This window comes from Neopelma chrysocephalum, unplaced genomic scaffold (genome assembly GCF_003984885.1).
Source record: "Neopelma chrysocephalum unplaced genomic scaffold, ASM398488v2 Primary Assembly neopelma1_96688, whole genome shotgun sequence".
NCBI lineage: Eukaryota > Metazoa > Chordata > Aves > Passeriformes > Pipridae > Neopelma > Neopelma chrysocephalum.
Window position 1 is genome coordinate 1,162,307 of NW_020925333.1, and position 27,802 is coordinate 1,190,108.

Below are 27,802 nucleotides of genomic sequence, written 5' to 3' on the forward strand. Positions count from 1 at the left end.
ACATTCTTTCTCTGAAATGCATTTTAGCATTCTGTCTTCTGCAGTAAGGCAATGCAATGAGTACAAACAACATGAATACACTAGGAAAACTCACAGAATTTCCATTTATCTTGGGTGTACTCTCTGGTATATCCTATGCATATGTAGCATATTTGGAAATGGTCTAACAGCACGATTAAGTCTTTAAAGTAAGAAAAACTCACAAGTTTTGCACTTGCTTGCATATCCCACATTATTAAGCAGAAAAATAGGCTATTCTGAACTTATTATTATATCATATCATAAGCTGCATCTGCCTGTTGCAAATAAACTCCATAGCGAGCCCCTAAAAGCAAAGAGCAATTGTACACTGAAATCAATCCCAAAGCAATGTGAACAAATGAATTCTAGATTATTCATGTGGTAGCACGCAGTTTCATGTAAACTTTAAAATGTGCTTTTGTTTTACAGACTTGTCTCCTCGTGTTATTCCACTGCAACACTGTTTGGTTACCAGAGCTGTCAGGGAACAGAACCTTTCATCTGTGTGGACAGCTGAATATGCTCTTGATTTGTTCTTTATTGGTGGACTCATCCCAGAAGCTGTGTGGTTAGCACACACACTTGGGGACTGGAAACTGTCTGTTTCAATTGGTCTGGCCTACCAGCTGTATTGTCAGAACTCTGATGGATTCTCAAGGTAAATTTAAGTTTGGAATTAGTTTGTTATATTTTGTTGTGAGTTATCTTCATGAAGTTCTTTGTGACATGGAATATCCTTTCCTCAAAAATTCATATTCCCAGACTCCTAGTAGGTGTAGGACTTAATATGTTGTGATTACTCGTTTTGGCTTAAATATTAATTTAAGAGACCTTCATTGCATTATGTATGGCTATTACTTTGTTATTCATGAGCAGTTTCTTGTTATACTTTCAGAGTGAAAAACACAGAACATCACCTGCCTTTAGGCCTGTCACCAATGCAGACTTTTCAGGAGAAGTTACGGTCTTTTTTAGGGCAACCAGTAACTTCTGAAACATCAGGACACATTAAATACAAGAAGTTTACAGGTACTTAAAATCAAAAATGATTGTGGTTATTTTTTATGTTATTGATTACTGTGTTATACTCTTCCTTAGAAAGAAACAATTACTTCATCTTCTCCAATGTGCCTATTACTGTTACAATATATTTGAACACTTTAGTATCATAGGGGTTTGGGTTTTGGCTTTGATCAATCCAGGAATGGAGTCTATACTGTCCTAACCCTGATTGGACTATATGTGGTATTAACTTGTTTGGAAGAAAACTGAAGCTTCATTAGAACAAGCAAAAAAAGCAAGTGTATGAACAGTATGTAAGGTATCATCACACTTAAAATTAGCTTCGTGAAGGTGTGTAGTTTTGGCTTTTCCTTTCTGTTAAAGGGGATAGGGCTGGTGTCTCGTAGCCTGGCACCTCCATGTCCCCAGGTCCAGCAGCTAGCAAGGCTGAGAGTGGGTTCCCAGTAGGTACATACACAAACACACATCCTGTCATGAACCTTGTGCAATCCCAAAAAGCTCTTCCTCTGCATTCTGTAGTATGTCCTATCCTTCTTGACAGTAACCTCTCTCAAGCCAAGAGCTACTGAAGGGACCCTCTCCTGCTGGCTCATCTTGATGGGTTTCATAGCTGGACCCTGGGGCTGATGACTCTCCTGGGAAAAGCCTGGACAGGTGTCCATTTCTCTGAGTACATAATTTGTTGTTGTGCATCTCTGGGCATGTGGAGATAAGATAAGCCTTTGGGCTGATTTTTCTACTCTGAGTAGATGAGTCTAGGGTACTATTCAATCTCTGTGCTCCTTTGTGTGTGTGTATATGAGATTTTTATCATATAACCTAATTTAATATTTTACTGCTGAAATTCACAAAATTAGTTAAATCAACCTGTCCTTATGTACATTTTACAGAAAGTTTACTGGCAAGATCTCCATTTCTTACTCCCTTTTTGTGTGTTTTAAAACCACATTTCCAGTTCCTGTCAGCAGGTGGACATTAATTAATCTCTTTCTAACACTGTGTACATTCTTCTTTTGTACTCATTTCCAGGGATTTTATTTCAAATAGACACAAACTTCACATACACAAATATGTGCTGTATGTAACAATCTATAAGTATGATAAGGAGTTGGAAAGATTTGACAGCATTTACTTCAAGACTAGCAGGAGGAGTGGAAATGCAAGTAGAGCAGTATAATTCTCTGTGAATTTCATGAACCAGTTAATGATGTATGTTAAATGTCCTTCTACCTCTAGGAGGTAAGGTAAAGATGTACTAATATGTAGAAGAGATCCAACAAAAGAGATCCTTGACCTTTGTGCTTACTGATAAAGGGATTGTTTTAGTCATTATTACTGGTGTACGTAGTTTATGCCTGCTTGGTAAGAATGATTTGCCAGACTTTTATTCCAACCAAATGCCTGGCTGAAATGTTCTCTATCTAGAAAAGCAATAGCATCCCCGTTAATAGGGAAAATTTAAAATTAAGAATTGAATACTATTTTCAACTGTGAGAAATCTTATCTTAAAGCAAGTAGGTGAGATTTACAATTGTAATAGATTAATGCAAATTCTGAGAACATAGCCTCATGTCAAAAGGAAGGCCCATGTATTCAGTCAATTAATTTTTTGTTTTCTGTGCTTAATATTTTATAGATCCCATTGAAGAGGAAGATGCAGATGTTCTTTATAGTTCAGTACAAGAACTACTGAAAGCAGCTGTTATGGCAGATGCTGATGTTCTCTCAGAGACGTTTCAGCTGTTGATGGATTCTGCCAAGGATCTCAGCAGAAAATTGTATGGTTTGGTTCCAGTTGGGCTCTATCTTCCAGCACCACCGTTATACTGTCCTCAGCCGGCTTCCCTCAGTGAAGTAAGCATGTGTGATAGAAGTTTCTTGGGTCTTTGTTTGAATGTGTTTATGAAGTGATCATGATCTTTGTTCTGATTCCTTTCAGCTCATTTTTCTGGTTTTTTTTCCATGTCCGTTCATTTACTTGACTAACACCATAGTGATAAGAAAGTAGGTGTGCCTCTGTGTTTTTCCCATGAGGGATCTATGCTGTATACTTTTAGGGGCCAAAACAGCATTTAGGTATATGTCCTTTCTAATTTTGGGGTTTGTTTTTTTTTTCATTTTTCAGGAAGTTGGCAATGACATTCTTTTAAAAATGGAGAGAGAAATTCGTCAGAAAGTGTCAGGAGTTCTTCAGCGAATTATCTTGCTCTTCCGGGCTGCTCGTTGTTCTTGCCCTGCAGCACAGTGGTATATTACACAACTGAAGCGAGCAAGAAAAGTTATGCAGAAAGTAAGTATTTAACTGTTTTTTTAAATAACTTAATTATCAATTGTAAATATTACTGACAGGCTTGCAGTTGTATTGCAGAAGCATTCAGTCTCACCTGGGCTTTGATGTCATGTTTTTTTACATGTTGTCATCTAGTTTTACACTCCATGTTCTTTTTTTTTTTAGGAAACCAGAACTTACAGATATCGGGTATCTAATTCATAAAGTGTTTCCTTCTGTGTGTCTTTCTATACCTACTTGGTAAAATTCTTTTATTCTCCATTTGAAAAGAACAAGCAAACTTTAATTGGGAGTTATAGCTGTTAGCTGGAAGTATGTTCCAGTTCACTTAGGGCTGAATATGTAGCAGAGAAGGTAATGCTCACTTCAGGTAAAGAGGTCACCTTAGTGCACAGAATTTATAGGATATCATTCTACTATTGTGCAATTTCTTTGTGCAGAAGCAAGATCGGAATATATTGATTAAATTTTTTTGTGTAAAGTCAGGTTTTTCTTAGGTAATTTTTACACAGCTACTTAAAGAAGGTTGACTTACCCACAGAAGGGAATGTGTGTGACTCAATCTCCTGCACCAGCATTAATGCAGGGATCCAGATCAGGAATGGTCTGACTGACAAATAATTCCTTCTCTTTGCTCATTGCATGGTCACATGCTTAATGCTGGCACAGGAAGGTGATCAGATGTCCCAACTGAAACCAGAGGGAAAACTAGTCTGCCTTGGCAACAGCAACGTGGACTGTATTGGATTAATCTGGCTTCTTGATTGTGATCTTTGTTGTTCTTATACTTGGTTACTCCTGTGTTTCGTGGTAATCATGAGTACTATTCAAACAAAAGCATTTTTTCTGCCATAGCTCACACTAAACATATTTCTGTAAAAGAATTTTCAGAATAGTGATTTGAAGAAAATGGAAAGCAAGCTTAAGGGAATTTACTGTTATTCTGCTAATAACTGTCAGGCTGTGCATTTAGCAGTGATACATATAAAATGTTGACTGATTTTTATTTCCATTTTGATTGTTTATTTATTTCTTTATTTTTACTGTCTGTAGATTCGAATGAAAGGATCTCTTCCTTTGCTGAGTCCATTCCCAGAGACTTTGCTTCGTTACTGCAATTTCTGCACTGTTTTGTGTGGAACTACATCTTCTGAACCTCATCAGTTTGATGATATTACCTGTAAAATTTTAGGTCTGTATGCAATAACATAGAATAACTTAGAGCTAGAAAAAAGGAAACCAGTGAAAATCCACAGGTGCAAATAAGCTCTTATTAGCTTGCAATAGTATATTGCAGTGTGTGCAGAAAAATTCCTTTTCCAGGTTTTATGGTAGTTGTCGAAACTCTTACTCTGAAGTGTGCTCTTCTGGATTTGGGGTGGGGGTACATGTTACAGACCTGACAGGTGTGAGAGAACATGAACACAAAGTTGGACTGAAGAGTTCTAGCTGTAGAACAATATTGAAAAATCAAGAATGAGTGATTCTTTTCTCTAAAACTGCTTTTAGGATAATGGGAATTACTTTCTTGTAGCTAAAAATTCCAAGCTATTCTATTTAACTTATTTAAATAGCATCTCACTGTATCTCATATTTGTGTTGTAGGTTGGTTCAGAGAGTTATGTGCATTATGTTGGATGTTTCATGTTCGTGAAAAATTGTCTGACAACTGTAGGCGGTACCAAGCTGCAAGGGAAAATATTAACAATATGCAGGTAATTATACTAGTAATATAGTAAAAATACATTTTAATTGCATGAAGTTATGAGAAGAATTCTAAAGGTCTACTGTATATTTCTGTGAGAACTCCTGTTTGCTTAACAGGACAAAATGAGCACAGTGCTACAATGTGCAGCATGTATGTGATGCTACAGAATAGTGGTATCCACATGAACTCCATTTTCCTAACAGTATTTCTGTTGGGCTTTTTCTGGTATTTAACTGAGATAATTGAAGAGATGCTGCCGCAAGAGAAATATTTATTACACTTGTTGTCTACTTAAATATTTACTTCCTGGTTTGGGGTTTTTTTTACCATCAGGTCAAGATATTTTGGCTATTTCCTTAATACACTAAATATGGTGTTAAATATACATGGTTTTCAAAAAGAATAATAATCTTAATTATCTTGATCCCAAGAAAGAATTTACAATCACCATAAGTCACAGTAAAATTATTTACTGGTAGTTCAGTATTTTTAATCTGTTACATCTAGTATAGTCAAACTCTCAAGTTTTACTCTAAATGACTGCAAACAGACTATTCAGCAGTTGTTAATGGAATTATTTCCTAAGGTGATTTAAAAAAAAGCTCTTTTTTTCCATCCTTTTTTTTTTTTAATGTATGTTATGATTGATTGCAACCTTGATCTGTCTCCTGGCATCGTACACTTCTGTGCTTGGCAGTTAAGTTAGAGATGTTTATTTTTTATTGGCTAGGGAAGAAGCATTACCATTTGCAATGTATGAATAATTTTGCCGAAATATATTGTCCGTATCAATCAATGTTTCTGGCGATTTTTTTTTTTAGGATCTGAAGAAGAATGAACATGATGCCTCCACAGTTGAGCATTGTTTGAATGCAGTGGAGTGGGCTTGTCGAATGCTTCCTTTCTGCAGGTTCATGAATGTTGAAGAATTAGTTCAAGATGTAATTTTGAGTCTACTTGGAGAATTGCCACCAACGAAAAAGGTAGAGAAAAATTAAAGCTAGAATAAAAGCAGTAAAAATGATCACAAATGTTTCTTCTCCTTGGAAAAGCTACTAGTCAGGTTTTCTAGTGGTGAAAGTTCTGTGGGAAAAGATACCATACCTGTATGTTGGCTACTGAAAAAGATGTGGTCTTTTGTGCAGGTGGCAGAGATTTTTGTAAAAGCATTTCCTAATCCTGAAGATATAAGGGTTCCACTAAGAGATAAATACAATGCACTTCAACAGCGACTCAGACACAGTATTGTTAAAGGTAATGTTCATCCTTCTTCAGGAAATATTAAACAAACTTTCTTTTTTGCTTCACTTATTAACTGGGTATTATTGTGACAGTACCTTCTTTCATACGCCGTGTAAAACAATTACTGTAGTTTCTAGTTAGACAACTTTGAGTTTTGTGACAAATTGTGTGTTTTCTTTCTGATACATCTATACCAATTACGGAGTGTCATGACTTTCAAGTTTTTGGCATTTCTTCACCTTATCATAGTTTCATTCTGTAATGCTAAATGGCTATAATTATTATTTTAATTTAAAGCTAATTCATGTCTCAGTTTGAGGACTAATTGAAAACTGAAAATTGCAGATTTAAAAATTGGTTTTCTTTCTTTCAGTAGGTCCTGAAAATGAAGAAATTATGTCTGTTATTATTCAGGCTACTGAAGAAGCGAGAAAGAAGGCCTTGAGACGTGTAATAAGGAACATAGGCCCTATAGAAATTAATATTTGGGAGCCAGCAGAGGAGGAAGCAGCAGATGATAAGGAACACTGTTATGACAGATTCTCAATAGGCACTAGTCTAAGCACAAGCACCCTTACTGATCTTGGGAATCCTCAGGTATACACTGATGCTGACACAGCAGATACACTTTCTGATGCTTTGTGTACTGAAGAAATGAGAGCTCAAAAACCTTCATTCCAAAGGTAGGAAGAAGTTGCAGCAGGAAGCTATCAGTTTAAATTGAGAGGCGGGGTGGGGGAAGGAAAAATAAAAGTTGTGTCCTGCTGATCAAGTAATCTTTTCACCAAACAGGATAATTGCCACTTTGAGTGATTTAAAGAATCACAAATTTACCAAATCAGAGAACTGCTACTGTTATATTAGTTAGTATGTGTCTAATATGTTATTGAAGTGCAAGTTATTATCAGCTATCTCCACATTCTTATATGTTACTGCCTAATTTCTACCTGTGGAAAAATTATGGATTTTGCATTTGATTAATTTGCCACCTTAACATTTTATTAATGTCTATTTGGGTTTGTTAGTTTACCATTTATTAATACTAAAGGAAGAAAAGAAACTAATACTGCATTTAGTTATTTTTTCATGTAATTCTTCTTAAAATGGATTTTAGTGTTAACAGTTCTTATGTTTATTGTCTTACAGAAATAATGAACACCAGAGAAAAGGAGAAATAGGTAGCAAAAATAGCACATGCAAGATAAAAGCTCTTAACTGGAAAACAATACATAAAGACAAAGTATTTAGAAGAGATATGCCTAATCAATGTAATTTGCCTGTAGTTGGTGCATGGGAATTTGAACGTGATGATGATGAATATGTTAGGTTTTTAGAACTCTTTTTGAGTTATGTTCTTGAGAGAGACCTGATAAAGTACAGTGACATTGGAATTCCGTTTCTTACTAGTTTTTCTGGACTTCTTCGAGAGCATGAATTGAACTCTCTCTTTTTTGATGTCCACACGACACTAAAACGTCGACAAGGCAAAAGTAGAAGTCAAAGTGTTTTTAGAGCTGGGTCTTGCTATACTGTCACCCTGTCATCTTGTGATCCTGAAACATCTATCTATAACAAAACCCAAAATATTTTGGAAAAACCAACAGTTGTGCAGTCCGTTGTACAGACAAAAGAACCTTCTGTGCATAACCTAATGAAAGGACTTAACAAAGGATTATTTGGTTTAAAACACAAATCGACTTACAGAGCTCAGACTCATAATCAAGGAGTCAATGTTGCACTAGCAAGCCAGACCTTTCCTAGCCATACTTCGTCTGCCCTGCAAACTCAGGCAACTTCTAAATACATTTACAAAACTGTTGATGTAGTTGATACTGTACCAGGAGAAGAACTAACAATAGAATTGATGGACAAGTTGAATAATATTGCAAAATTGCTTGAGTGGATGATCAGATGGTCTGACAAAAGACTGCTTTGTGGTTCCAATAAACAAGATTCCTTAGAAGAGATTCTTCCAACGATACACATGAAAACATCAGCAGCTGCTGTCCTTACTTCTCTGTGGCTGTTAGAACAGTTATACAGAGAGAGATCTCAAACAAAGAGCATAAAATATAAGGTAAGAAAAGGATGGGATTAGTGTCAATGAAATGTGAGTGAATTATGCCAGTAAAGAAAATCACACGTTTTACCTCATTTTTCTATTTTCAGTAAAACCTGGAATAGTAATTAATAACCTTTCCTTTAAGGGTTGCTAGGAAAAGAGAGAAACATTCCAGAAATACTGGAGTTCTGTCTGTAGAAATACTTAGGATGGAGGTGAAAGTTCTCTTTGGAAACCCTGTTCAAAATCTAGCTCCTCTATCCAGATAGCACATTATTTGTGCAAATTCCTATAAATTTCACCATTGTGTCTTGTTTTAGACATTATCTTTGAAGAAACCTAGTACTGGAGATAGAATATGGCAAAGCAGGACAAAGAGTAAAATTTCTCTGGGAAGACTTGAGTTGAGGTTCATTTGTCTTTGATGACAGTGCAGATATATTTTAACTGGAGTATTTAAACTAGTTAAAGATCAGCAAAAAGTGACTAGCACTGTTATACAGAGTTGGAGTGTATATGTGGATATGAAAGAAGAGATCTGCCAGAAGAACCTGATGAGTATTGCTTTAGTTTGTATTTTAGGTACAACTGGATCACTTAGCTTTTTTAATTAACTCTACATAGAATACATCAAAGACTTTGAGGGGAGAGGGTTGTGGGAGAAGGTTTTTCTTCCATACTCAGAGAGATTTTTTTTTTCTTGGTTTTGGTTTGTAGTTTTGTTTTTTGGACAAGTGCCACGTGTATTTTATTTACAACTTACTGCCAAAATTTTGTGCATGTATCTAACCGCGAGATTACGTGTGGCTTTTTGCCTTTCATACTGTTTTCAGTGATAATTTCAGAGATCTGTATTACATGTGATGAAAGCCAAACCTTATTGTATATATTTGTTTCGATTCCAGTGTCACATAGTGGCTTTGACAATTGACACTCAATTGACACTGATAAATATTTCCTATGTTTCCTTTGGATAATTCAGAGGATCGTTGCTTCACTTAATGCACAAAGGTGCAAAACCAAGGTTCCACAGGTACCTATAAATCCAGGTTTTCTCAGCTCTAAAAGAAAAAATCTGAGTTAAGCATAATCGTTCCATGTGAAATCACTGTGGGTTTTTAAATAGTATCAGGTATCTTTCTTTTTTTTTTTAACTAGTGAATTTTGATTATCATTATTTCTCTTAATAGCATCCAGATAATCAAGATGTGAAAGAATTTGTATCTCTATCAGAAGCCCAGTCTAGGACAGAGAAAGAAAGTAGTATGGATGAAAGCTTTTCCATAGTGGCCAATCCTCCTGCCAGTGTCCAGAATGTGCCAGCCTATGATGACTTTTGTGGAACTGATTTTAGGTAATTTTTTTTTTTAACTTAAAAACTCTAGTTGGTCATAATTTCTCTGCTAAGCAGCCTGTCACTCTGAAGAGTTCTGCTGTTATTATGTATTATATATACATGTTTAATTTTGAGTGCAAAGTCAAACTCGTGCCTATTGTTTACAGCTGCATGAAGCAGATTAGATATTCTCCATCAGCAGATGTATATCTAGGTAGAAAACAATGTAGCTGTTGCATATTAAGTGACTTGTACATGGTTGTTTATAAACTTAGTGATGTGGAAATAGAATCTAGATTTCTGATTAAATGGATATCATGGTTTTCTCAAAGAATTCAGGTAACTTCCACTCTCTTTAGCGTAATTTTCCTTGAGTTGCAAGATTCACACTGTTCACTTATTTTCCCCTGAATCTGTAATCTAGCTATGTTCATATCTGTGCATGTCAGAAAAATAGATTGAAAAGGCAGTAAATGTTCTATTTGTTAATATCTTGCACTGTCCTGAAGATAAAGTATCTTTAACCTGAACTTTTTTGTGGCATTTGATCTTCTGTTGCACTAAAGAAAAAAAATAGATGTCCAGTATTAGAAGAGATAGATAGATAGATAGATAGATAAAGATCTTTAGTATTCTAAAAATAATCTCTAGTATTTTGAGACATTTTTGTGTGTCTTGTCTGACAATTTGGTTTTTTATGAGGGAGATAAATGTAAATCTTAACCAGATGATTTTGAAACCATAGCGCTTGTCTTCCATTTTTGGTAGATCATGTATGTTGGTTACATTTTTGTGGAAACAGCCCACCTGAAAGACTGTACCATTAATGATGCTAAAATATCACATCTATAAAAACATATTAAGCTCAGTTTAAATGAAAGTCAGATAGAAAACTTATATAAACATGGATTATATTGCAACAGTGTTTATTTTTACAATTATGCACTAGCCTGCAATCTGAAAGAAACAGCATACTTGAACTAAGCTAGATACCTATGTTGTTAATTGCCTTTTGTAATTCCAATTACCAGAGTGTCTACAAAGTCAAAATACTTTGATAAGAAGGAAATTATTCATGGAAATTGTTCTGTACCATGTCCGACTGAAGATCCTAATGAAGTAGAACCATTTGTTTGGCAGGAGTTAGATGTGGCGTCAGAACGACAAGGTTTGTTTTAATGGTATATCCTTTTACTATGGTCTCATGTATTAACAGTAGGAGTTTTGCATGAATATGATTATAAGTCTCTCTATTTAATCAAAAAATGAAAATAAGTTTTCATTGTTCTATTGAAAATATTTTATGCAGTTTACATTATAATTAATTTTATACAATTGCTTTATCGAGACTTATTGATCAGTTTTTCACTCATGTAACTTTTTACTATAGATGTAGAAGTGTGTATTAGCATGTTCTGTTCCCTCATATACTATCATTCCAGAAATATTCATGCAACTGTGCAAAACAACATGAAAATTGTAAGAGCTGACTATCCATAACTTAAGTTTATCATACTCATACCATTTTAATAACTTGCTTTTTTTTTCCCTCTCTCTTCAGGTGCATGCGTCATCACTAGTAATAAAACAAATCTTGAATTTGCTGAGACCTCTCTGAACACTTTATTCCTCTCTAGGGAAAAAGTGGACTAATGTGACCTGCTCTCAGAAATCACATAACAGTGCTGTAATCCATGTAGTTTTCTGATTTAGAGTAATTGTTTTTATTTTGTAGAGTTCTTTGAGGAGCCGTATGAAACTCCAAAGAACTCCAACAGCTCTGTCAAGATCAAACCTGTAGAACATCCTAGAGAAAAGGCAAGTTACTGTAGAATCGTCATAGAAAGGTTTGAATTGGAAGGAATCTTAAAGATCATCTCGTTCCAACCGCCCTGCCATGGGCAGGGACACCTTTCACTAGACCAGATTGTTCAGGGTCCCATCCAGTCTGGCCTTGAACACTTTTCATGGATCCACAACTTCTCTGGGTAACCTATAACACCTCCCTCACAGTAAAGAATTTCTTCCTAATATCTGAACTAACTCATCCTCTTTCAGTTTGAAGTAATTCCCTCCTCTCCTGTCACTATATGCCCTTGTTAAGGGTTTGTCTCCAGCTTTCCTGTAGGCTCCTTTAAGTACTGAAAGACTGATCTAAGGTCTCCCCAGAACCTTATCTTCTCCAGACTGAACAACCCAAACTCTCTCAGCCTTTCCTTATAGAAGAGGTGCTCCAGCCCACTGAGCATCTTTGAGGTCTCCTCTGGACCTGCTTCAAGAAGGTCCATGTCCTTCTTATGTTGGGGGCCACAGAGCTGAACACAGTGCTTCAGGTGAGTCTCATGAGGACAGAGTAGACAGGAGAATCCTCTCCCTCGACCTGCTGGCCATGCTCCTTTGGATGCAGCCCAGGATACAATTAATTTTCTAGGCTGCAGGCACATATTGCAAGCTTATGTTGGGCTTTTCATCAACCGTTACCCCCAAGTCCTTCTCTTCAGGGCTGCTCTCAATCCATTCTCTGCCCAGCCTGTACTTGTGCTTGGGATTGTCCCAACCCGTGTGCAGGACTTCTTGAACTTCATGAGGTTTTCACAGGTCCATCTCTCAAGCCTGTCACGATCCTTCTGGATGGCATCCCTTCCCTCCAGTGTGTTAACCACAGCACACAACTTGGTGTCACCAGCAAACCTACAGAGGGTGCCCTTGATCCCACTGTCCATGTCACCAACAAAGATGTTAAACAGTGCTGGCCCCAGTACTGACCCCTGAGGAACCACTTGTCACTGGTCTCCGCTTGGACATCGAGCCATTGACCACAACTCTGAGTGTGGCCATCCAGCCAATTCCTTATCCACCAAGTAGCCCATCCCCCAAATCCACATCATGGCGAGGCTTCACGAACGAAGATTTGGGCCAAATCCACAACTCTTCAGTTTAAAGGCAGGGATGTTGTGCAGGACAGTGTCAAATGCTTCGCAGAAATCCAGGTAGATGACATCTGTTGCTCTTTTCTCGTCCACCAACACTGTAACTCCATCATAGAAGGTCACCAAGTTTGTCAGGCACAGTTTGCTCTTAGTGAAGCCATTTTGACTGTTACCAATACCTCCTTACTTTCCATGTGCCTTAGCACATTTTTCAGGGGGATCTGCTCCATGATCTTGACAGGCACTGAGGTGAGACTGACTGGCCTGGAGTTCGCCAGGTCTTCCTTATTTTCCTCTTTAAAAACATGGGGGTTATGTTTCCTCTTTTCCAGTCAGTTAGTGGCTTAGACACTTTGTCCACCAGTTCCCTCAGGACCTGTGGACCAATTTCATCAGGCCCCATGGACTTGTGCACCTTTGGGTTCCTTAAATGTTCCTGGTCTTCTACAACAGGAGGTTCTTAATTCTCCCATCCCTGCCTTTGCCTTCTGTGACTCAGGCAGTGGGGCTGGAACACTCGCCTGTAAAAACTGAGGCAAAAAAGTCATTGAGTACCTCAGCCTTCTCCATGTCCCAGGTAACCAGACCTCTTATTTCCTTATGGAGAGGGCCCACATTTTCTCTAGTCTTCCTCCTGTTTCCCTTGATGATCCTGGCCGATTTAATTCTGTCAGAGCTTTAGCTTTCCTAAACTGATCCCTGGCTGCTTTGACAGTCTCTCAGATGTCCTTACTGTGTCCTGGCTTCCACCCTCTGTAGGTTTCTTTTTTGAGTTTGACTTTGTCCAGGAGTACTTTGTTCGTCTGTGCAGACCTCCTGGGGTTTTCTCCCAGCTTCCTCTTTGTTGGAAGGCATCACTCCTGAGGTTGCAGGAGGTGATTCTTGAATATTAACCAGCTTTCTTGAGCCCCTCTTCCCTCCACAGCACTATGCCTCTATTAAGCAGATCTCTGAAGAGGCCAAAGTCTGCTCTCCTGAAGTCCAGGGCAGTGAGCTTGATGTGCCCCCTCCTCACTGCCTTGAGCATGTGAAACTCCACTATTTAATGGTCACTGCAGCCAATGCTGCCCTTTAGTTTCACATTCCCCACCTTGTTTCTGAGAACAAGGTCCCCCATAGTACCTGTCCTTGTTGGCTAATCTGTCACATGGAGAAGGAGATTATCATCAAGGCATTTCAAAACCTTGTGTGTTGTTCCTCCAACAGATAGTGGGGTGGTTGAAAGTCCTTGAAGACCAGGGTTTGTGACATGAGGCTGCTCCTATCTGCATGCAGTGGACCTCATCTGCTCCATCTTCCTGGTCAGGCAGCCTGTGGCAGACCCCCACTGTAATGTCACCTGTCCCTGTCCTCCCTGTAATCCTGAGCCATGAACTCTTGATCAAAGCCTCATCCATCCCCAGACAGAGCTCCATGCACTCCAGCTGGTCACTGACATAGAAGGTGATGCCCCTCCTCATCTCCTCTGCCTGTGCTTTCTAAAGATCCTGTCTCTGTTCATTCCAACATTCCAGTCATTGGAGCCAACCTCCCATGTCTCCACAATGCCAGTAAGATCGTGTCCTGCAGATGGGCACATCTCTAATTCATTTATTCCCCATGCTGTATGTGTCTGCATAGGGGCATTTAAACTGGGCCCCTGATGAATCTGACTTACTGGTGGGAGTAGCTGTAGTTCCTTTGTGTTGCTCTTCAGGTGCTCTGTTGACCTGCAATTCCTCTCCAGGCTGTGGGAATCTCTTACTGGCCCTGGCATAAAACAGCCCCTCCCCTGGCAACTTTAGTTTAAAGCCCTCTTCCCCTCTTGCCAAGCCTAGGACTGAAGATGCTCTTCCCTTTCTTTGATGGAATGGACCCCTTCAGCCCCCAGCAGAGCAGGTTTCTCAATGTGAGTCCCATGGTTGAAGAAGGTAAATCCTTGGCTGTGGCACCAGTCAAGGTTGACTGCTTGATTCACCAGATTCAACTGGCCCTTTCAAACTCTTTCCCTTTGACTGGGAAAGGGATTGACTCTGCTCTTAAGAAGCACTCACTGCTGCTCTCAATGAGCGCATTGGGCTGCCTTACTCAGCTCCAACCTCTCTCCTGATCTGATAGGATCTTTTGTGGAAGCATCAAATTGTTAGGAATACTCTTTTCAAAATATCCTGAATTCGTCATTGTATTTGTGAAGTTGAGGGCTTCAGGTGTTGAAGATTTTCCTTGCTTAATAATAAACGTCATGATTATAGGGTAGTAAGGTGAGATATGGTCTGAGCACTTTTGAAAACTGATTAATTTTTCATAAAATTAAATGTGTGTATACCTATATACGTACATATGGTAGATATAATTATATATACATAAAATTACATTAAAAAATTAAATAGATCAAGAAGTTTATTTTGCTTCTGTGTGGAAACTTAATCTGGATCTGTTAGTGAGCCTTCTTTTTCCATGCATTGTTTTTGGTCATAAGTATCCTGTCTCCGAAATTGACTAAGGCCTATTATGCTGAAATGTGAATTGCAATGCCACCAGTTTATTTGCCTGTAGTATTCCAGATTCAGTGCTGTTCATGGGATTGGAAACAATAAATGTATTGTGGTCTTCAATTCTGCAGTGCATTCTACTGTAGTGAATCTGTGGCATGTGTAAAATCCTGTATTTGTTTCAACTTCTTAGTTTGCAGATAGTTTGTGTATAATAGGATTGTTTCCACATTTTCATCTTTACTCAAGAGGGGATGAGATTAGCAGAACATATATCCAGAGTACTATATGGATATGAATTTGAAACTAAAAACTCATAATAATGACTTAAAAAGCAAGATGCCCATGTGAATCATTAAGATATCTCCTTATTTCTAATCTGTAGCTGTTCTCTGATAAGCATGTAATTTTGGTTACTTTTTGTCTGATTTTTTCAAGTGGATGATTAATCATAAGTACATTTGCCATAGGCTAAAAAAAAAATACTTTATTAAAGCAGAAGGAATAGAAAAATTTAAAGTTTGGATGCATCTTTTTATGTTCCAGCAGGTCTCCATTTCAGATGCAGATAGTCCCCAAGAAGATCAAAATGTGGAGGAAACAAAGGAAGAAAAGGCTGAACAGAATGTGTGAGATACTTTTTGTTATTTGTTTTGGGGTTTTTTTATTCCCCTTTTAGCTTTGCTTAAAAATTCAAGGTATTTTTGTTAATAATGGCATCCATTGAAGTCTCCTGGGTTTGGGCTGTTGTTTATAGCAACAAACTCCTAGTTTCAAACAGGCATTTCACATATACAAAGTGCAAGGTGGATGAGTCTTTGTTTTAGTATTGATATAATGAACGAAGTGTGGGCTGTGGGAAGGTGTATTTTACATCTGAGAAAAAGACAGACAATAAATGAAAAGCTTTCAGATACACGATTCCAGACCTGAAATAGGAGCAGCATCAGGCGAAATTCAGGTGAAGAACTGTCTAGGAAATTATGACAATTAATTTGTTGCAAAACATGGAAGAAGTTGTTTATGAAGCCAAAGGTAAGACAGAAGTGGTGATAAGCTTGTTAGCTCCTGAAAGAGGAAGGGAGGCATTTTACGCAACTTAAAAAATTTACTTCACTAAGATCTTTTTAAAATTGAATGTTTTAAAATCTGTGTACGTTTATAACAAAATATATGTATAAAGTTAAAGAAACAGTTCATAAACCTGGTTGTCACATCATCTGTTTGAATAGATGGCTGCTCAGTTTGATTTCTCTGGAAGTTTGCAAGGGAAGAAACTCTATATTCTGTAAACACAACATTCCTTATGTTTACCACAAAGAATCTTGCTCTTTTGAGATATTTTCATTTGTTTAAATGACAAAAAAAATCAGCCTATTTTTAGTATATTTCAATTAGCTTTCTTTTAAGCAGTTTAGTTTCAGAAGGACTTAGAATCCTCTGCTATTTTAAAATTACATATTTTTGTTTTATCCGCACATAAGAGGCTGTTAAAAGAATTTATTATGGCATTGTTTTTTCTATTTTTAAAAGTGCAGATTATGGTGATATTTACAGAATTGCTTAAATTAGATTTTGTCTTCCTTTGTCCACTGGAATCAACCTCTTTTTTGCCTGCTGCTTGCATTGAATAGCCAGAACTTTTTCAGTGCTTTTGTTTGAGTCAGTTTCTGATTGCTAGGGAGACAAAGCATGACTGTCAATATTTGCCAGCTCAGGTTGCAGTGTAATGCAGTAATTGAAGCCATGGAGATCAGTATAGCTCTGATCAGGTGGCTTTCAGGTATTTCATCTCATATTAATTAAAATACGTTTTTGAGAGGTTATGCATACATTTATATACACATAGGCATATAAAGTGAAAATAAACAGCATAACAAATTATTGTAGTATTTATAATACTATTATTTTCTTTCTTTATAGTATGACTGAGGTTGTTACTAGCACTGATTCTCATTCATCCTTTTTAAAACAAGATGCAGAAGTTCCTAGGTAAGAGAAACCCATACTGTTATAAAAAATAGATTATCCCTTAAATTTTTAGTCTGAAGTAACGTGATGTGTACATTTGCTTACAAAATATTTGCAAGTAAAATGTACCTACAAACTAAGTAGCTTTTCCTGAAACCTTTTTGTACTCTAATCCCTGAGGATCAAAATAGTTGCATCTTGACCAGACTTCACAAGAATCAAACATGTTATTTGAGCTACTAGATTTCAAGAAACATAGTAGTTTTATTTTCTGGTTCCAGACAGAAGCATTATACAATATTGCTATAGAAGATATATTGTTACATAAATCACTTGTAATAATATTTTAAACTTATATTTACATTTTAATTAAATTATTAAAAGGTATATGTCCTACAGCATCTGATAGATTCACATAAATATATAGATAATATTTCTGTAAACAGGGAGAATGTTGGAATTGAGAAAAGGGGTCAGGAGTCAGTCTCAGGCCTTTAGTTCTAGAACAGTCCTCTATGAGATTTTTTCAGGTTAGAGAGAGATAAGAACTGCACATCCCTTTGGATTCCATTTCCATGTGTCTCTGATCTCTTTTCCTTCTTGAGCTTTTCATGCCAACTTCTTTTTAAAAAAATTTTACTCAAACTTTTCGGGTTTCAGGTCATGCTTTGGGCACATTCCAATTGTCTTCCAAAAGATTTTCTATGCCCCTTCACATTTATTACATATCCAAAACCTTTTCAGTATTACTCATTAGCCATTGCTTTATGCTTCTGTTTCTTCACATGCATGGAGGCCATTCTGTACAACTGTGAAAAGTCCTCCAAAGGTTGCCTGTACCCATAGCATTATCAGCATTTTTCTTAAACAGAGAAAGGTGTTTTGGGTCAATGTTGATGTTGGTAAAGTCTTTCAGTTTCTTTATAGCTTAATGGAAATCCCAGCCCTTTTTTCTTCATGTGAGGAATCAATCTACTTGATATTCTTTACCTACTAAAAGATTTTATTATCTCAGTGAGAAAATTTAATGTATTATATTATCTGGCATGTGTTATTTTAATTTTAAATCTGTTTTTTTAATCTGAAATCTTATTGTTGCTTTTTAAGTCCTTCCTCATTTTCTATCAGCTGTTTGGCTTTATGACTAACCAGGCCTTTTTTTTGTCCTTTCTGTGAAATAATTTTTTTCGTCTTGTTTCTCTAATGAAGATAATATTTCAAATATGCTTGTGGGTACAAAATCATATAGAACTTAGAGAAGCATTGGGAAAGTTGTCATACATAGTCTCTGGTGAAGGTTGTGCAGTGTTAATTAATAAATTGTTCCTACAAATTAATTACGTTTTTAGAAAATAGATACCTTTAAATTTTTTCTGGATTTATTTAAGACAACCTTATATAGGTGTTTTGAACTATGAATGTTTTTCATAGTTTTGTTCTTTTCCTTTTGAAGTAATGCAGGCATTTCTGTAAGCGATTGCCAGCCTTCTCAGACTGTTGTGTCAACTACGTCAAGTGTTGCCTCCCACACTTCTGTTTGTGCAAAGAAGCAAGAAGTCAAGGAAGAAGTCCCTCCAGAGGAGAAATCAAACACATCAGAAACTGTCAGGCAGATGCTCCAAGACGAAATGTTTAAGTTAATTCAGGTGAGAGCATCTCATTTTTTAAAATAGTTTTCACAGTTCAAGCTGCGTTATTTAAAACAACAGACGTAATTACTGTTTTAAATGCATTCTGTGTGTGTAGTTGTTTTTGGAAGAGATTTTCAGTTCCATGTTAAGCACTGTGAAAAGTTATTTTAGACTTAACTCTTGGTTTTGACTCAAGAAAACGGGTGATGTGATAATAGAAGTTTGAGTGTATTTTAGTTTACATAAATCAGTGTGCTCTAATGGTATACATAAGGAAAAATTCTGTTGCTGTAACAACTTCGCAGCTATACTGGCATTTAAGGTGTATTAGTACACTGAGCCAATTTTAAGCGACCTTACATTTACTGAAGCTTCGCAAAAAAAGTGAAGGAATTTGTCTTGCTTTAGCATAACCTGACTGTGGCAGGTATTTATTGTATCTTAAAGTCCAGTACAATAAGCAATTATGTGAATGAAATTTTCAATTATACAAATTGAAACTTTGTGATGTTGTTTATTTTGTCACCTGTTTTTACAGGATAATGAACAGCAATAACATAGTCTAGACATGTAATTTTTGCTAAGATTCCTGTTAAAGTTGTTAACAGGGTTAACTTCGTGTGTTTTCAGCTACAGCAGATCAACTTCATGAGTTTAATGCAAATAGTGCAGTCATCCTTTGGCAACGTGCCAAATGTGCAACAAATGTTGCAACATCATCAATCTGTTCACCTGGCTGGGAGCCAGCATGCACACACTGCCCAAGGCAATGGTTCTCCAAAAACACAGCTGCCCTCTCCAGAAAATAAAGGAAAACCTGGTCAAAAGAGCTCTGATTTTCATCGAAGGAATAGTGTAGAAGATGAAGGCAACAGTGGCCATGTAGAAGTATGTATATCAATGTGTTGTTTATGAAGATAGTTCAGTATATCTGATATGTTATCTATTCTGTTGAATTAGGAAATGTGTTTGTAGTAATTGGTGTAGACAAAACTATTTTTGTGCATATTTAGTGTGTGGTTCCTGTGTAAATGCTAGATTGTTTGCTTTTCTGATTTAGAGTCGTCTGGATGTGAATGCCTCTTTAACTCTACTTGAAAGCAACAGCAAGGAAACAGGATTTATGTCACCATCCCAATATCAGCATTCTTCAGGGCCTACTAAACCACTTCATCTCCTAGTTCCTTCCTCAAACATCCAGAAAACAGTGAGGTTTATCCCTATTGAAAAGAAAACAAGTTATTCAAGTGGATTTCCTTTGCTTAGGCTCAAATCAAGTTATTTCAAACCAGCATTTTTACATCCAGTAGAAATGTCATCAGCTTCTGCCAGACCACCCCCAGTACCACGAGTAGCTTGGAGTTCATCAGATTCCTTATGGAACCATCAGTCATCATACACGCCAAGAAAGAGTAAGGCAAAAGAAGATTCCAGCAGGAGTAGATGTGACCCTGAGATCCCAAGGCAAATGCACGAGGACGAGAGGAGATGGGCAGAAAGAGTGCATAGGGAGCCTGCCAAATACCTGAACCTTGATCAGTATGTAGGGCAGCAAGAAGTTTCACCTCAGCTGCAGTTCCCTGCAGACGTGCATACGTACAGGGTGCCAATCACTCAGAACCCGGCTGGTATTCCACTGTTGCACTTGCATCTTGACCCAGTACCCAGAGTTCCACCAGCTGTAAAGCAGCCAATCACAGCTACTTTAATACCTGTTAAACCTGCAACAAAGGATACTGACTCCAGAGAAACACTACAGGATGCAGGAATATCACTACTTCAGGTTAATTTACCTCAAAAAAGGAAGGTACTGGATTTTAATAATACTTTTTTCTAAGTTGTAGTGTTTTTGTTATTTTGTGGTTTCTTATTTATCACAAATAACTTCATGTTTCCAGTCTATGGAGTTTCAAGTGCTCAGCACAGCTCCCAGGAGCGATCTCGAACTAGGGGTACCAGTTTATTTGCATGTCAATATGAGACAGGCTGCAAGTCTGAAAGTGTTTTTAATGGCATTAGATTGACTCTACATTCCACAGTTTGTCACCATTCAGCCCATTAGTATTGAATGCAAAGAATTTACTATCTAAAATATTCGATAATATTTATATGGTAAGAAGCAGTACTGGTTTTTTTCAGAAATGGTAATAGAATTATTTACAGAAAGAGAATGCAGTGACAAATCCTCTTTTGTAGTACAGAAATAGGATGCTAAAAGGCTGAGTAAGAAAACCTTATCTTATGGATGCTGAGAACTTGATGTTTTGAAAAATGTTGTTTCTGTTACACTCTTATAAGCTTGCACATTCCAGTTGAAAAGAGTGGAAATGTTTTTTCTTGAAAGGTACTTCTTCAGTCCTTGTCTACATTGCACAATTGCTACTTTCATCCTGAACTACATGCATAGGAAATGCAAATATTAGTGAAATATGTTCTGTGGAGAAAATTCCCATCTTTTAGTTTACTTTCAGAAAATAGTTTACACATGTACATACTGGCAGAGGTCCTGGCCTGATGCTGTTAATATTACATTTCCATTTTCTTTACAAATTGCTACAGGAGTTTTGTTTGTATAACTGAGATCCAAACTGGACCTACTTTTATCATCCAATCTGATGGGTTCCCCTTTCTGTTTCTTCTCTTTTCTCTCTCTCTCTCTCTGAACCCTTTCAGGCAGCAAAACTCATCCCATTTCAAGATCTCATTGCATTTGAGCAACGCCACCAACATAATTCTGTGCTCAGCACTTCCTATGGACAAGACCAAACTGAACCTATCCAGTTACTAAAAACTAATGTTGAACCATTTGAACTGAGAGATGTACAGAAAAATAGAAAAAGGCAAGCCAGACTTTTAAAGTGGGAACTTCATTTTGAAAGACTAACTGATAACCTGTACCTTCTAGCTTTGAGATCAGAGGGATTGAATATAATTCTCTTGGCAGAGAATAAAATAGTAAATGTTAGTAAAAACACAGCAGAAGTATATCATTAAGTCATGAAGGGGTTTTTGCTGTTAGCAGACTGATAAGAAGAAGAGTCAAGGGGGAATGTTTTCCATATTGCTATTTGTGTTTTAAAGTCTTGTTGTTACCTGACTGTTTGCTATATACTGTTTATGAAATGCTTTGCGGTTTACACACAATGAATCTTAATAGGCTGCTGTCTGTGCTGCATATTGTAACTGTCAGTAGTAATCTTCAGGAAAAAAAGGGTTACACTCTTTCAGTATAGTTCAATATTTAGGCTGGTTTTTAATACAGACAGTGATTAATTAGAAAAATTCCTGCTGAAGCAGTATTTTCTTTGTTAGGTATCTTATTATTTATGAAATTTGATTTATTTGTTGTTAATTGATTGCACAAGCAGTTAAGACAGTTGGTTTAAGCTACTTACATATCCTTGTTCAGTTCTCATAGAATGTTGATAGAATGTTCTAGAATAGAACACTTGCTTTCTTCTGATTAGTTGTTGTCTTATAATCTACTTATGACATATTACAGAAGAATTGCAACTTTTTGAGTAAAATAATTAGAAAGTTTCTGTGATAACTAAAGTTTGTCTCACAGATTCTTTACAGGTATTTTGTGGAGTAATTATTAATTATACACAAAACATAGATGTGGATTGTTATGTAGTTTGTAATATTTAGTAAAAATAGCTTATTAGACAATTAACAGATTTTAGTGTGATTGTTAGTATTTTTATGAGTTCCTACAGCAATTTTGTGTAGATTTCAGATAGGCAAAAATAGTGCTTTGAACTGATCTGTATGCAACAGTCCTGTTTATCTTTTCCATCTTTAATTCAGTGCACATCTTATTCTATATCTGTAATTAATATGTTGACAGAAAAAAAAAGCGTAATAAGAAACAACTACAAGAGAAGGAGGAGGAGAAGAAACCAACTGTGTCCTTCTGCCCAGAGGCCTCCATCATCGCTATTGGTGACACAGAAATGGTTGATGAATCAGAGACTGAGGTACAGAATAATGTTTCTTTCTTTGCTTTTTTCCATTCAAGGATTAACAGAAAAGAAAGAAGTGGAAAACTATAAACCGAAACAATAATGTACATCACTTTTAGGCTCTAGCCTAGAAACAGTATATATATATTTAGTTCGTATACTTGCAATTTCTGTAACAGTAGATTTATTTTTATGAAGTATTCTAAGATTGCTATTGCTTTTCCTGGAACATGAACTTGTCTGTTTTGATAGGATTTAAGTCTATATAAACATTTATAGTAAAAACATACAGAAATGTTAAAAAAAATTACATTTAGCCTAGGACAAACAACACAGGCATTTGTCATTTGACAAATGACAAGTGACCCAGGCGTTACTCTTTTCATGTGGGGCTATATGGATGACAGTCTAAAAGTAGGAATGGAAAGTATGAGATCTCAGTTCTGTCACAAACCAGAAACTGAGAAAAGAAAGTCTTTATCAGGGTGGGTTTTGATTTATGTACTTGTATTTTTCATTTGCCAAGGCCTTTTTGATACGTTTTGGGGATTATCCTTGCAAGTACCAGATTTCATGCTAGAACACCACCAGATTTAAAGCTAGAACACTACCCAGAGCAGCAGGCTCTGTTTCTGGTCCCTACCACACCTTCTTTGAGACTTCACTCCAGCACAGCAGCTGGAGACCCTCTCCAGACCAGGGAGATATTACGTATATGCAGAGATAGCACATACTCAAAGAGGAATAGAGAATTTGTGTTACTGCAGATCACCCTGAGGTACATATGAGGTTGTCACATAGCCAGTAATTCCACTGAGCTGGAATAGATCAGAAGAATTTAAAAAAGGAGTAAGAAAACGAAATTACAATGGGTTTTTTTTCCCCTAGTCATTACTCACACAAGGTATATTGGATAGTTGAACAGCATCAAGAAAGCCTGTAATCTGCTTAGGAACTATTTTTAAAGATGATTCTTTTTTTCCTTATATTAGGATCACAAGACAGAATCGGTATCTTACCCTCAAGATGGTTTGTTCATTTCAATGGGTAAGTACAAGTTTTTTTAGTGCTTTGAGTGCTTAAATAACAAAAAAACCAAGGACCATAAGTTTGTTAGATTTCAAATGACAACTCTGTGGTCATCAAGATGTTAAAAACTTGGATCATGTAGTCTGTGGGCAATACAGCCTAATGGCTTATGGTATCTTTCCCCAGATCTTTCAGGATGGACAACAGGTTTCCAAACTTTTTTAGGCATAGTGAGTTTTTAGGGGATTGGTGTGGAGAGACACGCAGGCAAATTTAAGGTCTTACATCAATTATCTGAAGACTCAGAATAGTTCTGAAAATTACAGAAGTATTTTAATTTTTTTTATAATGAGTGGTAGTCTTGTGTTTATGGTTAAAAACAATTGAATTAGTGAAATAATAAGTATGTTGAATGAATTTCAGTAACTATGGTTTCATTATAACTATGGTTATGGTAACTGTTACTTTCAGCAACTATGGTTCTTGGTAATTTCTGTTCATGTGATTTATCAAAGTAATGCTGTGAACAATGCTTTTTAGTATTAAATTGTTTTCTTTTTACAAAAAAGATATTATTCCAATTTTATTTGCCTGCATAGTCTAACTACACAAAATTTAAGGCTCTTTTAAAAGAGATTTAATGTTTACAATGCTTATAGCTTACAACATTAAGACCATGCTTGTGGAAAGATTTGCTTCTTTCTAGTATTCAGCACAATATTCAGTCTTATCAGAGGACAAAATGCAATCTATTCTCTAAATAGTGGCTTGCAAATCTCTGTAGAAACATCAATAAAGAAATTAAGGTATACACATCATAAATATTTCCCCCCCTTTTGGACTGTGAAGCAGACTTTTATGGTACAGCGTACTAAAATATTGAATTTAAAAATCGTATACCTAAACTGAACCTTGATTTTAATTCAGTGTAACATTGTAAGTCTCAATACAGTTGCATATTCACATCAAATAGGTAGCATGAACTTTTCTGGGAATCATTCATGAGATATGCTTAGAGAAAAGTTAAAAATATCTGTCAGGAATACAAAGAAAAAACTGTTGGAACCCATAGTTTCAAGTTAGTATCACTGCTTTCAAGGATGTCTAATTCTTTTGTTATTGGTAGACACCCCTTTTTGCATTATCATATTTCAGACACAATGGAGGAAGCAATTACTACTTCAGCAGATCTACATTACATGGCTTCTGTAGGGAAAAAACCAGCAGAAACTCAAGATGCAAGTACAAATACTCATCCAAGTAAGTGCTACCCGTGTGACCTCCAGAAACCAACTACCTCTGGTGTTGCTTCTTTCTAGTTATTTTGTCAGTTTTCAAAATGCAATAAGATTGTAAAGGGAAAAACAGTTTTTTGTGCTCCAATTTTTTGTTTCAAAAAGAATTAAACCAGAAGCCATTGGAATATAAATTGCAAAGCAGTAGTTAAAATAATTGTAAGTAAAAATATCACTGATCCAATTATGTAAGAGTGTCCACATGCTTTTGGTAAAGCAGTTCTGATGTGACTGTTTCTGAAATCTTCTTGTAACTTCACTCGGGTTTATCTAAATGCATTTTAGACAGTGTTTCACCCTGTGACTGAAATTGTTTCCCTGCCTCATCCACCGCAACTTTTCTTTGATTGTGAGCTGTCAAATCAGAAATGTACGTTCAGACAATGCCATCAGTATTGTTACTTTCCTTACATTCATGCATTTTGATCTTGGTTGTTTTTTTTTTCCCAATCAAGTGCTCGAGTCATATCAGGATCATGGAATCAGTGGTGGAAATGAGATTTCCGAAGTTCAAAAAAATGAGCCAGCCCCATCTGTTCCTGTGCCAGGTGTGGCTCCAGGCTGTCTTTACTTTGTTGTTTGGGAAGTCTATAACAATACAGCAATTTTAACATGCATTTTGTACATGGGGTAGCTTAATGCAGGGTGTAGATAACATGGTAATTCATCTGATTTCTTGAAACCCAATACTAAATAGTTATAATACTGTTTATGAAAAGTTTGGCTGGAATTTTTCATGGAGCAGTGTACCTATGCCTTTGCATTCCTGTATGAGATTATTTTGTGGATTTTATCTTGATTTTAGTGCCGCTTACTCTTGGGGTTTTGGTGTAATGTAGACCAAAAGAGTTGACCAGTGGGATGTTAAAACAGATTACAGCTCCACATGAAATTGAGCTGCAGTAGCTCAGCTACTTATACAGTTGTTTCCTTGCGTCTGCTAGATGCAGGTTATAATGTTCCAGTCCCAAGTAGGAATTTTATTCTCTATCAGTCATCTTTTGGATCAATATGTAGAACAGAAAAAAGAAGGTAACTGAATTTGGGCTAAAGAAAATATATTTTGGTTTGGGTTTTCTCCCCCCGTATTAAAAATCCTTAATAAATTGAAGTATGTAGATTTCAGTACCTAAGTATTTTTCCTATGGTACCAAATGGGCATATTATTTTTTCCATTGTTTTAAAATTCAACAATGTTTTCCATTTCAAGATAATTTTACTACATCACATAACTTATTTGCAAATAGCTTTATTAGAGGTCTTTCTGGCTGGATAGTATAATTTCTTTGAATCAAGTAAAGATTAATGTTTTTTTATTTTACTTAGCTGGGATAGACTTGGAAATTAGTAGCAATTTAGACTGCAGCTTAGTCAAAGCTTTTCTTGTCATCTAGAGAATGCAGAGTTGTTTCCAAATATTTAGTCTGAAGTTTTGTGGCTTTTGCTGTAAATATAATACTGACTATTATTATTTTCTCATAGAATCATCTAGTGCCCCTGCAGTGCTACCACCTGACATGTATTTAAACCTGAGATTTCCCACTGAAGTGAAAAAGAAACCTTTACCATCCTTTCGGTCAGATGCACCTGATTTGGTTAGTAATCCCACGTACATGTGTAATCCCACGTACATGTGTAATCCCACGTACATGTGTAATCCCACGTACATGTGTAATCCCACGTACATGTGATTAAAATACTGTTTGTCTTAATTAATTTGGGTTCTTTGTTTTCAGAACAAATCCTTTCAGCTCAAAGTTTTATGGTTAACAATGCACTGTAAACAATATATTCAAAACACATTTGGTATAATTCTTCATAATCTTGTTGTTGTTTAGCATGAACATAAATATATCAGTGTGATCGACATTGAAGACAGTGACATCCTTAGCAATTTGCCCATGATACCCGAGTCTGCAGAAGAGGTGGATGCTGCACAGCAAAATGAGAAGTTTGAAATTCCATCTAGGGCTAAACTTCACCACACAGCAGCTTCTGTTACTAATGCAACTCTATGTGAGGCTCTTCAGAAGCAAGGTAAATAATTTCATTTTTAAACCCGAAAAAAGCAAGATGCTTTTGTTATAATACTTCCACGGAAAATCTGCAGCTTTGCCCTCAATTAACCTCCTGCTTTTTTAGCATTAAACAACAGCATTTATACATTTGACTTCTTTTGTGATGATTCTTGGCTCCTAAAATCTACTGTTATGTACAACACATCTGTGCCTGATTACTTGCAGTATTTACATGCTTGCAGTTTATTTAATGATATTGGTGCATTCTTTTTTTTTTTTATTTCAAGGTGACCATCAGAAAAATGCATCAAGCCAAGTGCAAAAGAAAGATAAGAAGTCAGATTCTGCTGCAGATAGTGTAACTTGGAACATGCTACATGAAGATGACAGAACTCTTCCTTCTTCAGAGCTTCCATCCAAAGTAATTGGCAGAGAATACTTTTCCACAAAGCAGCAGGAAATGGATATGCAATTACAGACACTAGAGAACATGATAGAAAATATGGAACAGGATTTCAGAAATACCAAACTGGTGAGTTCTGACTGCTAGCTGTCATTTTTTAAACAATCTATTTTGTAATTTTTTGCAACTGAAGTCAAAACTTACATTTTGGAACAATGTGTTCTCAAATCTGCTTAGTATCTATCAAGAGAGATTGAGAATAATATACAGTTCTTCCACATAGAGTGCTGAATCTGTTGGCAGACATGATTACTTACAGTGGATGAAATGCTGGCCAGAATGGCCGGTTTTAAACATCAGAAAACTTCTGACTTATGAAGACTACTGAAATATTTTAGTTTCTGTGG

The 27,802-nt window shown here is 36.5% G+C and overlaps 1 protein-coding gene across 6 annotated transcripts in view; it reads left to right on the plus strand.

The window, feature by feature from the left end:
* Nucleotides 1–27,802, plus strand: part of CPLANE1 (ciliogenesis and planar polarity effector 1) — a 55,914-nt gene that overhangs the window by 17,018 nt on the left and 11,094 nt on the right. For 3 of the 6 annotated variants that reach the window (XM_027709140.1, XM_027709143.1, XM_027709144.1), the window contains exons 17-42: nucleotides 451–679; nucleotides 917–1,050; nucleotides 2,681–2,898; nucleotides 3,170–3,334; nucleotides 4,388–4,526; nucleotides 4,940–5,049; nucleotides 5,864–6,025; nucleotides 6,188–6,296; nucleotides 6,658–6,967; nucleotides 7,431–8,361; nucleotides 9,537–9,700; nucleotides 10,714–10,850; nucleotides 11,418–11,500; nucleotides 15,630–15,712; nucleotides 17,007–17,075; nucleotides 18,508–18,700; nucleotides 19,316–19,573; nucleotides 19,746–20,492; nucleotides 21,359–21,525; nucleotides 22,536–22,665; nucleotides 23,643–23,697; nucleotides 24,835–24,939; nucleotides 25,430–25,522; nucleotides 26,457–26,569; nucleotides 26,813–27,011; nucleotides 27,280–27,524. In XM_027709140.1, the coding sequence (XP_027564941.1) occupies nucleotides 451–679; nucleotides 917–1,050; nucleotides 2,681–2,898; nucleotides 3,170–3,334; nucleotides 4,388–4,526; nucleotides 4,940–5,049; nucleotides 5,864–6,025; nucleotides 6,188–6,296; nucleotides 6,658–6,967; nucleotides 7,431–8,361; nucleotides 9,537–9,700; nucleotides 10,714–10,850; nucleotides 11,418–11,500; nucleotides 15,630–15,712; nucleotides 17,007–17,075; nucleotides 18,508–18,700; nucleotides 19,316–19,573; nucleotides 19,746–20,492; nucleotides 21,359–21,525; nucleotides 22,536–22,665; nucleotides 23,643–23,697; nucleotides 24,835–24,939; nucleotides 25,430–25,522; nucleotides 26,457–26,569; nucleotides 26,813–27,011; nucleotides 27,280–27,524 (5,348 nt within the window). The remainder of the gene's footprint in view (nucleotides 1–450; nucleotides 680–916; nucleotides 1,051–2,680; nucleotides 2,899–3,169; nucleotides 3,335–4,387; nucleotides 4,527–4,939; nucleotides 5,050–5,863; nucleotides 6,026–6,187; nucleotides 6,297–6,657; nucleotides 6,968–7,430; nucleotides 8,362–9,536; nucleotides 9,701–10,713; nucleotides 10,851–11,417; nucleotides 11,501–15,629; nucleotides 15,713–17,006; nucleotides 17,076–18,507; nucleotides 18,701–19,315; nucleotides 19,574–19,745; nucleotides 20,493–21,358; nucleotides 21,526–22,535; nucleotides 22,666–23,642; nucleotides 23,698–24,834; nucleotides 24,940–25,429; nucleotides 25,523–26,456; nucleotides 26,570–26,812; nucleotides 27,012–27,279; nucleotides 27,525–27,802) is intronic. The other 3 variants (XM_027709141.1, XM_027709145.1, XM_027709142.1) reach the window with 2 other exon arrangements.